The following is a 12,161-nucleotide window of genomic DNA, read 5'->3' as shown; positions in this document are numbered from 1 at the left end:
GATATCCTTCCAGCATAGATTTGTGTCGTCTTTTATAAGAATTTTTTTCCTGTAAGGTATACTTAATTCCCTCCTCTGTAACATATTGTATAAAAACGAAACAATTTTGTATCGAAACAAAATTACACATACACTTGCTTTGCTTCAGTGTACAATGCAAGTTGTGCAAAGTGCTCTCACTCCACTGGGCAAAGGAAATAATCTCTTAGTTTATGAAAGGCTTGTCGGCCCTCAACCACTCTTGAAGGGATAGTATCTCCATTTGTTCCATAGATTTTAAACATAATACCTGTCAAAATATTCAAGATTAGATAAATGGACCTTGTTACAACAATGTTGATGAAGGGCTTATTTACACCTTTGGTGCTAACTAGTGTATAAATCCAATATGCACCAGAAGAGAGTGAGAAGGCTACATAGTGATGTCCCAAAAGGAAAAACAGGTAAGATTTAATGGTGGACCATCCATAAGCTTATGTGAGACAAGATGGAACAGGGCTACCATTGGCTTCTGATTAAAATATTAAGATCTGCCATTTCCCAGAGAAACGGTTGCTACCGTTGCTAAGCAGTAGGCCTTCTTGCCTCATAGATCACTTTCTGTTTGCTTCCTCCATGGCTGCCATGCTCATCTGCTTTATTTTGGTATTGAATTTAAGTGAATTCAAGCACAGGGCCTTTTGGACTTAATCCTCCTATGTTTAAATATGCCTGACTGCTCTAGATGTATCCCAGCCAAGACTGTCATTCACTGAAATACCTTGTACTTCCCTTGTCCATGAGGAACTAACAAAATGGTTATTTTAGTCCTTTCAGCATCTGCAAAGTTAGGGGATATCCTGCATTTCTAAGATGCTAAAACAGAAGCACTGAAAGTTCTCAAGTAGCGTTGTGCCCAAATGACTTCCAATAAAACAGATCTGATTGGGTCTTCTGACTTGTTACTTAAAAGCAGCTTAGGAAGGTGGAAAGGGTGGACTCTAAACATCATTAAAAGCAGCAATATTTGGAGGATTCTTCTGGACAAACTGCTTTGATCAAAATCCAGTTCCGCTTCACCCAAACTACTTCTAAGAATGAAGAAGTCCTGTGGAACCACTCACAATTCTTTAATAAAAATTATTAAAAATACAAACAAACAAACAATTTGTGTTTGATTTGCAGCTTTTTAAATTAAAAAAATGCATCTGATCTCTTCAGTCTCTTGCGTCTTATGTGATTCTGCTCTTGGCAAGTAACTTATCTCAGCCTTTTAGTATGATACGGACAGGTTTGGCAGGAAGTTTTTCTCTCTCCAGGCATAATATATCACGAAAAGATAGATGTCATAATGAGACAAGAGGGCACTGAAAGACACTTTTCTTTGGAGTACATCATCATCAGCGTCTTCATCATTTTATTTGTATGCCGCCTTTCCACAGTTAAAACAATGTTCAAGGCGGCTTACAATATGAAAAGATACATAATTACAATAGCGAAGTAGTTATTAAAAACACACATTAAAAACTACATAATGTGATAAGAATGTTAAGGTCTTAGATATATATTAAATGTTTATAAATGTACCAACCAAGCACGTACATAGATCAGCACAGGAAGACCGACCTGAAACCATTTTTGATTCCCAAACTGACCAAATGTTTCCTCTGCAAGGAGGGAGGGGGTCAGGGAGCCTTCCCATTGTCTCAGGAATTGCATAATCGGCATTTTAATGGGTGACAGACTATCAGATAACCTGGCAGACAGGAAAAACAACATTCACATTTCTGTTTTAGACCACCTTTTCTGTGATGTAGGTATGTGGGGGGTGGTCTTGAGCTACACCCCTCCTGTGATATATGCATGATGTTTCTGGGGGTGGTCTTGGACTCCAGGGCAGGGAATTTAAAATGTCTATATAAGGGTGGGCACACCTTTGTTCTGGGTTCCTCCTCCTCTCCTGCGGGTGAGGGGAGCACCCTGTTGCAACAGATCAATAGAGATCAGGCTTACTAGCTGCTTTGCTTCTCAGTATTCTCTGGTTGGTCTCTGTTATTTCTCCTAACAATAGGGAACCTACGTAAGAACTCTAGTTGGGATCTTGGATACCCCATAAGGGAAAAGGGCAGGTTTTGTTTACAACAATATCCACATAAAAACTACAGTACTAATCCTTCTGCAGATGCTTCCCAAGGCCAGATCAGCGACCAGGCGACATTCCATCAACTGAGCAAGTGGATTTGTTGACATTATTTATCTTGCATTTGGTAATTCGAAACGCTTCTCAGCCAACACTTTCTAGCCTCCGCCCACAAATGTTTCCACCCGGAATAAGCAAGGGAGACTCCCTTTGAAAGGGGCGGAGGCAGAATAAGACAACGCTGCTTTCCAGGAGTGGGGGAGATCCCCGCGCAACGAGCCAGGCTCCCCTTCCCCTCCGTTTCCACGGAAACAGCCGCCGCCCTCTGACCCCGGCGGTCACGTGGCGCCTGTCATGGCGGCCTCCTGGGCCGCGAAGGGCGGCGCTGGCGTCTCCCGGTGTCCGGGGCGCCGTCGGGTCCTGGCGGCGGCGGCCGGCCGGCTCCTGCCCCGGGGCTTCCGCACTGCAGGTGGGCGAGGAGAGAGCGGGGCTCCTTTCTCCCTAGGGGGTCAGGAAAAGACTACCGGGATGCGGGGAGGCTGGTTGCTCTTTCTTCCCTCCCCTCCCCCTTCCCTGTAAGCTGCCGTGAGTCCCCGTCGGGGAAAAGGCGGTGTGTCAATAAATGTACAACAACAACAGCACCACAACTTGGTCACGAAGCGAGGGGCGCCTCGGGATTCATCGGCGGTGTTTTTGTTCCAGCAGGATCCCTCTCCCCCTGTTGTGTAACCAACAGCTCAGATTGTTCTTCGTCAGAAGTTCGATTTGGCCACCCAAACAAACTTGCTCCGAATTGGAGTAATTCAGAGGAGGATCACTCCCTCCCTTCCCCCAACCTGGTGCCCTCCAGAAGTTTGGGGGCTCTAGTCCACACTTTAGTGTTACGCATGACGTGCCTTGTTGCTTTAAGCTATATAATAAATCATAATAATTTTTTATTTATACTTCGCCCTCCCTGGCCAGGGCTGGGCTCAGGGCGGCTAACACCAACATATGTACCCTGCCTTGAGATTGAATAGTAAAAGGCAAGGCTCTAAATGCATATAAATAAATAAAATGCTGTGTGTTTTTTCCCCCCAGTGACCTTTCAAGCAGAAGAGGAGAACTCTGCCGCAGAAGTGTGAGTACTACAAAATGTAGCCGGGTTTAATTTTGGGGAGTGGGTTGGGTTAAACTAATCTTGGATCTTCTTTGGGCGGTTGACATATTTTGTGCTTTTGATAGCATCATCTCAATGAGAATTCGTAGTTTGAAATATTGCTTGTTAATTGTAAGTAGCGTACATACTTAGGCTAGGTGGTTGCAAGAGTCCTAGCAGCCTAATTTCTGCAGTGGTGTATCCAGGTGGCAGCTTCACAAATACCTGTGTGTGTTAACCAGAAATACAGGAAGCAAAACACACTAGGTACAATTGTTTGCTTAGTTCACAGTGCAGCTCTTACTGGGGTGGTGGCTCATCCTATGCTGGTCTTGCAGTTACCACTTGTTACTTGTATCATGCATTGGCAGGACCATGTAGGGGGGGCTGCTTTGAGTGCATCTGGACTGCATACCAGATGTACATCTGTCTCCCTTTACAGCTGCTATGTTGATACACACCAGTGCTAAACTTTGAACACTTAAAACTCAATTGGCTAGAGGAGCTTTTTGCTCTGTTGAGTCTTCAGCACTTCCTGTTTGTTTCTTTTTAACATTACTGGGGACTGGCTTACCAATTCTGCCTACCTGCTGCATCCCACAACCCCTTTGCCAACTTCCTTCTGCACCTTGCCCAACCCTGCCCCCATCCACCCCCTCAAAGTCCCCAAGTGCCATGCTCCCCATATTGCTTTCTCTCCTTCACCCACTGCTGCTGGTGGTGGTGGTGAAGAGGAGAATGAAGAGGAGAAAGTCATTGTCCCACCACCACTGATAGAATGCAGGCTTCCTTCTACTGGCAATGTATCACAGCAGCAGGGGAAGAACAAAAGGGAGAAAGACTTTTCCCTCCTATTTCTGCCAGCGGTGGGGCCACCCACTCCTTCCTCCAGCCTACTCAGGTCCTAGGCTTTCCTTGTCCTGTTGGGCATGCACGCACCCTTGTATTTTTATTTTTATTTTATTTATACCCCACCCATCTGGCTGGGTTGCCCCAGCCAGTCTGGGCAGCTTCCAACACAAATCATCATCATCATCATCAAACATTAATAGTAACAATCAGATCCTATATAAAAAGTCACAATAACAATGCCAGCATGACAACAGATGAGTGAAAATATAGTATAGAGGGATGAGAAAATTTGGAATTCCAAACCTAAGTCAGCTGTTAGTTGTTGCTTGGTAATCTGTGCCTTTATGCAGAAACACAGGAGACTTTCAACCATGCTTGTAGCTTTTCAGCACCTGACAATTATGGGAAGGTCAATTGTTTGAAGATGTGCCTATGCTTTTTATCCTGCCTCAGAGTGAATGTGGTGTTTATAGACCGGTCTGGGCAAAGGATCCCAGTGCAAGGCAGAATTGGGGATGATGTGCTGCGCTTGGCTCAGAAACATGGCATTGAGCTAGAAGGTAGGTCTTAAGTGCCCTGCTTTATCCGGCTATGTAGCAGTCCAGTCTAGCATCCTCTTTCCAATAGTGGCTAGCCAGATGCCATTGGGGAGTCCAAATATAGCTTCTCCTGCATGCTTTGTTATCTGATATGTACTGTCTCTGCACATGGAGGTAGTATTTAGCCATTTTGGCTAATGGTATGCACAATGATGTGCAAGTATGCTTTTTTGGTAGTGCCCCAGCACTGTAAAATCCCTTCCTATTGACTTGCAACTCATCCCATCTGTTTAGGCAAGTTCAATTGAGATTGTAAATAACTTGGGTGTTACAGAGCAGCTTCTTAATTATTCTGTGTGCTTGCCAATGTGGCTATTGTATAATGACTTGCTCCTGTCTGTTGCTTTATGAGGGCAAAGCCCTAAAATACTTAGCCAATGTTACTTGTTTCACTTTGTGTGGCAATGGGTGCTTTTTCAAGTAACCTGGTCACAGTATCAAGTTCTAGTATTATAATGGAAGGAGTAAAACTCAACCCTTCCTCCACACTGTTCATCAATGTATAAATATTACACCCTCCCTCCCCCCCATCTCTCCCCTTGTTGTATGGGGGAGGGGACTACCATATTTTTCGCTCTATAAGACGCACCCGGCCATAAGACACACCTAGTTTTTAGAGGAGGAAAACAAGAAACAAGAAAGCAATGCAAAGCCTCTTGAGCGAAGAAGCAGAAGCGCTCCTGCTGCGCTCAAGAGGCTTTGTGTAGCTATCGCTGAAGCCAGGAGAGCAAGAGGGATCGCTGCGCAGCGATCCCTCTTGCTCTTCTGGCTTCAGCGATAGCTGCACAGCCTGCATTCACTCCATAAGACGCACACATATTTCCCCTTACTTTTTAGGAGGGGAAAAGTGTGTCTTATAGAGCGAAAAATATGGTAAGTCCCAACAGCTCTGGTATTTCCTCATATCAAAGGTGCCACAACTCCTTGATCATTTTGGTTGCCCTTTTCTTGTTTTATGATACACTTTTTGAGAGGCCAGGTGATTGGAATAGTGCACAGCATGCAGAGTGGCTTCTCTTGATTTGGCAGCAAAATCTCTCTCATTGTCTTTGCCTCTTATCTGCACAGGTGCCTGTGAAGCTTCCCTAGCCTGTTCCACTTGTCATGTCTATGTGAGCCATGATGTTGTAGACAAGCTCCCCCAGCCTGATGAACGGTAAGGACCACCTTAGGACCATAGAATTGTAGAGTTGGAAGAGACCCTGAGGGTCATCTAGTCCAACCTCCTGCAATGCAGGAATCTTTTGCCCAATGTGGAGCTCAAACCCATGACCTCGAGATTAAGAGCCCCATGCTTTACCGAGCCATCCCTTGACACTCTCCTTGTAGCAGAAATGGCCTTTCTTAGCTCCCTGCTGATGGCATTCCACAACTTCCTCAGCAATGGCTGGGAGGGCCCTGCTGTCCAAGCCTGAAGAAACTGGCAGGTTTCTGGTGCAAAAAAAAGGAGGCAGTGCCAGAGAGAGAGAGAGAGAGAGAGAGAGAGAGAGAGCGCTCTAGTGGGGTATTTTCACATCGGGCAATCAATGCCCCCATTGGGTTTCAGATAGTACATGGATAGGAGAGTCTAAAAGGCCTGGGACACAAATTTTCATGGCCCTCTATGGTGGCTCATTAAACAACTCCTCACCCACAATAATACCACATCCAGACTTAACATGGACACTGGTACTAAAGCCTGCAATAAACCCAGATGCCACCTTTGCTGCCACATACACCCGGACAACACCATTACTGGCCCCAACAACATCAAACACACCATCTCAGGACTATTTAATTGCTCATCTTCTAACATTGTGTATGCCATCAAATGCCAACAGTGCCCTTCAGCTCTCTATATTGGACAAACAGGCCAAACCCTACGCCAAAGGATAAATGGACATAAATCTGACATCAGGAATCACAAGACAGAGAAACCAGTAGAAGAACACTTCAATCTCCCAGGACATTCTATACAAAATCTCAAAGTAGCTGTCTTATTACAAAAGAATTTCAGAAATAGACTGGAAAGAGAAGTTGCTGAATTGCAACTTATTACCAAACTTAAAACCATGGAGAGACCTGGTCTGAATAGACACATTGGATTCTTATTATACATGATATAGCTATTTTTAGCCATCTCACCCCTTGCTTTTTCCTGTAAGACCAATTGCAGTTGTTAACAGTCATCAACAGGTTTACCACACCTATCAGCCAATCACCCATTCCCACCACCCTTCTGAGTAATACCCCTCCCCACCCTCTCACTATATATAAGGGTCTGGTGACTTCTGTTTCAGTGTATCTGAAGAAGTGTGCATGCACACGAAAGCTCATACCAATAACAAACTTAGTTGGTCTCTAAGGTGCTACTGGAAGGATTTTTTTTATTTTGACTACAGCAGACCAACACCTACCTGTAACAAGTAGTAATGTAGTTAGTGTTACCTTTGGAAGTGTATACTTAATTCTGACCAAACTAAGCCCCCTAGAGCACAATATATACATCAGGATGTATATTGATCAGAGGGGGATAATGGGGATTTTTTTTTCTGGCAAGTTGCACTGCTTGCACTGACGTGAACGTTCACCATAGTTCAGCGTTGAATTTCATCTAGTGACTTGATTCTTGTTTTTTGTTTAAAATGTGTTAAGATGAGCTATAATGTGGACTTGCTTGGTATTTTAGCACTGGTCGTACCAACTCTTCTTCATCTTCTTATCCACCTTGGGGGTTATGGGCTGGAAGTCACTCTTCTTTTCTTCTCACAGGGAGGAAGATATGTTAGACATGGCACCACTGCTTCAGGAGAACTCTCGCCTTGGCTGCCAGATTATCCTCGACAAAGAATTGGAAGGAGCAGAGTTCACCCTCCCCAAGATCACTAGGAACTTTTACGTGGACGGGCACGTCCCCAAGCCCCACTGAGTGCCATGGAGCCAAAGGCTGGACCAATCTCCAAAGTGAGCCTGATCTCTTAAGCAGCCGTCAGAGAGCAAGACAGCGATGCGGTCAAAGCACGCATGATGCTTTAAAAAATAAAATTGTGTTCTATGAACAAAAGACTGATGCAAAGAAAAGAAATGTGTATCTTCCAGAGAGCATTCTGAGTAAGGCCAGAGCTTTCTGCCTCTCTGAGCCTCCCTTAAGCTATTGCTTAACTGCATTCATGGCTTGAGAAGGATGTTGGGAGATGTACCTCCCCCAACCTAGAAGCACTTTCCCAAGTCCTGTGGGAAATGTTTCAAGGGCAGAAGAGGCTCCAGCACCACTATTTTAAGGTGGGCACATCAAGTACTGGCTTCATGGAAGGAAAGCGAGGGATGAGGGGAGTGGGTTACCCTCCACAAACACTTTGATTGTGTTCTTTCTCTCTGTTTCTGTGTTTTCTCTTGCTGCACAAGCAAGTGCATTAATTTTCATCGGGGACTTCTTGTCTTTCACTTGCCATTTGACTGCTGAGAAGATCGGTCAGCAACATCATTCATAGCACCAAAGAAGCTGAGAGGAGGAAGGCACTTGCCCCACACCTCCTCTGGTTTTTATCAGTAAAAAAATAAAAGCAGCCTATTACTGTTGTTCTTGCATTTGTGTACAAATTGCATTGTGACATTCAGTTTGCATTATACTTTTATTATATACAGAGTTGTGTTTGATTGGAATACCATACAGGCAAGAACAATCCATCTACTCTTCAATAATATCTTCACATTAAAATTCATTTAAATAACCCCTCCCTCTTCTATTCCAACTAGAGCCAGTGTGGTGTAGTGGTTAAGAGCAAAAGCCTCGTAATCTGGTGAACCGGGTTCGCGTCTCCGCTCCTCCACATGCAGCTGCTGGGTGACCTTGGGCCAGTCACACTTCTTTGAAGTCTCTCAGCCCCACTCACCTCACAAAGTGTTTGTTGTGGGGGAGGAAGGGAAAGGAGAATGTTAGCCGCTTTGAGACTCCTTCGGGTAGTGATAAAGCGGGATATCAAATCCAAACTCTTCTTCTTCTTCTAGGTCTCCCAATGCTTTCAAAAAATGTACAAGCTTGCATATTGGCAAGTCGTTTGGGGAGGAAGGAAAATAATTCCATTATAGTGCAAGTGGTGATACACCATCAGAAACAGTTCCTTCTATACACTTAACCTGACTGAAGTTGATAATACCATTAGTAGTGGACATTGAATGGGAAAGGAGACAGCATTAAAGGTATGCTGAGCTTAAGCTACTGTTGAAATGATCAGAAGATTAAATCCAGAGGTGAACATCTGTACATGAGTGGTGGATTTCACTCAAAATGTTTTCTGCGGTGCGCTCATTTAAAAGTGCTGTTTATATAAAATTATTGCTACTGTCAGATAACAAGGGCTCCAGTCCTGTGCACACTTATTTGGGAGTAAGCCTAACTGAACAGAGTGGGACATACAGCCAAGTTAAGCAGTGCAGCCCTCTTGGCTAGGGTCAATAGTTTTAAAAACTTGGTGCACCATTCACACACCATTTCTTGCCTTCCTGGTACTGCCTGAAGCTGGCTATTTCATCCTACTGCATAGCAATCCTGATTGCAAATATGTCTTTAAACTTTTGACAAAACTAGAAACTGACTGGCAGAAACACACAACTGTAGCTGCAGAATTAAGTACAGTGGTACCTCGGGTTACAGACGCTTCAGGTTACAGACTCCGCTAACCCAGAAATATTACCTTGGGTTAAGAACTTTGCTTCAGGATGAGAACTGAAATTGTTCTCCGGAGGTGCGGCAGCAGCAGGAGGCCCCATTAGCTAAAGTGGTGCCTCAGGTTAGGAACAGTTTCAGGTTAAGAATGGACCTCCAGAACGAATTAAGTACTTAACCTGAGGTACCACTGTATTTGGAAGCAGATACTTTCAATATGGTACACAATATAGTTGGACCAGTGCAACTATCTGTATGCCCAGACATTTACACAGGGAGCCCCCCAGGTAATCAATAAATTGAATTTGGCAGTTCCTGCTTCTCTTTGCCTAAACTGCAGAGATAGGGAGGCGCTGAGCATAAGTTGCTGAACTGCAGCGGTCATCACATGGGACTTGGTAGTCCAACAATATCTGGAGGATCACAGGTAGTAGTTATATTATTAATATTTGTTAATTGCTTTGCTCAAGGAAGTGACTCAAAGCGACTTATAGACACAGTCCTGGCCTTTTGTTGTCCAGGAGAAACATCTGATGAGGCAGGCATAGGCAAACTCGGCCCTCCAGATGTTTTGGACTACAATTCCCATCATCCCTGACCACTGGTCTTGTTAGCTAGGGATCATGGGAGTTGTAGGCCAAAAACATCTGGAGGGACAAGTTTGTCTATTCCTGTGATAAGGGAAGAGAAGTGCACAAAAAGAACTTTTAAAAGATTGAGAACATCCCCAGGGAGTGCTACACGTATAATCTGCCTGCACCAGTGCTGGATGTCTTAAACAAGAGTCCAGGTTGGTGAATAAATTCTCCATGCAGGGAGCCAAGTTGATAAGAACTGGGGTCAGTGTTTCCCAAAGCAAAACATCTGAGCAGAGTCCAAAGTGCCCTGCTTTTTGTGGTGGGTGGGAGAGGATTTCTGATGGGGAAAGAGATTTGCTATGATGTGTTTATGAGGAGGGTTCTGTCCATTTATAATGGAAACATTTCCCTATCCATTCACCTGTTCCCAGGCTTGCAGTGCAGAGGACCTGTGGTTCTCCAGATGTTGGGACTCCAGCTCTCAGGCATTATGGGAGTTGTAGTCCATCAGCAAGATCTGAAGGGCTACAGGTTTCACCTCCCCGACATAGGGATTTTCATAATTCAAGCCCAAGCATTATTTAACTCTGGAGGCATGAATACAGCATCAGAGGGTGGCTCCTTTGGGGTTCATTCATCCTTACAGCTTTGCTCTGCAACAAGGCTGCTAGGAGCACAGGGCAAATGGGGCATTTGCCCATAATGGGGCAGCTTGTCATCAAACCTGACAAGCAGATGGCTCAGCTAATACAATACAGACAAAGCATAGGAAGACTAATTGCTTGACACAAGTCTAGAGCACCAGAACTGGTTTTTACAGTATTTTATTCAAGTTGGCACCCCTGCCAGCATTTTGCATCTAGCTCTGGTTGGTGGACCTCAGGGTTCAAGAACATAGATCCCACTAGTCTAGACCTGTACACTGGGGACTGTCATTTTATCCTCACAGGAAGTCTGAAAAGTAGGTTCAGCTGAGAAAGATTTGTGGCTAAGTATGGTTTTGACCCTGCAATGATCACATCCAAACCCACCACTCAAGTCCAAAGGTGGACAGAAGGTAGATTGGACTGAAGGGTAGATTGCTGGGTGATTTGTAGCATAGCATCAACTTTGAATATGATATTTAACAACAACAGCAACAACAAAAATATTGCCATAAGTTAGGCTGTTGGAATATTTGATCTGTAGTAATTCAGATATAGATTTGTAACAGGTGGTGTAGTGAAAACCTGCTCAAATCTCAGCCACTAAATTCAACTGGGAAATATTGGAGTAGCTGCTCTCTCTCACCCTAACCTACCTCACAGGGATGTTGGTAGGATAAACTTGGGACCGTGGAACTATGCATGCCACATTGAGCTCCTTGGCAGGGAATGCATGCATGCATGAAATGAAACGAAACATACACACAGGTGAGTCCTCTGTATGACTTGTGAGGCATCCCCAAACTCGGCCCTCCAAATGTTTTGGGACTACAATTCTCATCAGCCCTGACTACTGGTCCTGTTAGCTAGGGATGATGGGAGTTGTAGTCCCAAAACATCTGGAGGGCCGTAGATAATTGCCTCTTCCCCCAACCCTAGATTTAAGTTGATGGGCATTGCCATTCAAATGGTGTGCATGCATGCACCATATCATGTGATCGATTAAGTGGGGCAGGGCTCACCTGAGCCCCCCCCCCCCCAGTATTTTATTTAAGTTGGCACCCCTGCCAGAATTTTGCATCTTGCTCTGGTTGGTGGACCTCAGGGTTCAAGAACATAAATCCCACTAGTCTAAGACCTGCCCATGTCTGCAAACTAGACCACAGCTACCAACCAGGAAGTTCCTAGAACAGTTCCTAGAACAGTTGGTCTGCAAGTACTAAGAAAGGATGCTGTGTTTCTCAAAAACAAGTCATGCCAGACAAATTTCATTTCTTTTTTGACAGTTACAAGCTTGGTGGAAGAATGCTGTAGACATATTGTATCTTGATTTCAGGTTTTGTCCTGGGCCAGCTGTTATTTAGAAATCTGTTAAACGACTTGCACAAAGGAATTGAGAGGTTGTTCATTCAATTTGCAGATGACACCAAACAGGGATGGGTAGCTAATGCCACTGAAGACAAAATCTGGATTCAAGAAGACCTTAACAGATTGGAGAACTAACAAAAAGAATTTCAGCTAGGACAAACATTAGGTTTTTCACTTAGGCAGGAAAAAACAGCTGTACAGATATAAGGTGGGGGCCA

General features: G+C 44.5%; 1 protein-coding gene across 1 annotated transcript; it reads left to right on the top strand.

The window, feature by feature from the left end:
- The first annotated feature begins 2,450 nt into the window (after positions 1 to 2,450).
- On the top strand, positions 2,451 to 8,275 carry FDX2 (ferredoxin 2). The gene is made up of 5 exons (XM_080988384.1): positions 2,451 to 2,588; positions 3,200 to 3,239; positions 4,563 to 4,669; positions 5,777 to 5,864; positions 7,460 to 8,275. Exons 1-5 carry the CDS (start codon positions 2,474 to 2,476, stop codon positions 7,614 to 7,616), a joined length of 507 nt encoding a protein of 168 aa, XP_080844510.1. The 5' UTR covers positions 2,451 to 2,473; the 3' UTR covers positions 7,617 to 8,275.
- The last annotated feature ends 3,886 nt before the right edge of the window (positions 8,276 to 12,161 follow it).

The sequence above is a fragment of the Podarcis pityusensis genome (assembly GCF_964106645.2).
Source record: "Podarcis pityusensis genome assembly, chromosome: 17".
NCBI lineage: Eukaryota > Metazoa > Chordata > Lepidosauria > Squamata > Lacertidae > Podarcis > Podarcis pityusensis.
This window is presented reverse-complemented; position numbering and strand designations above follow the sequence as displayed.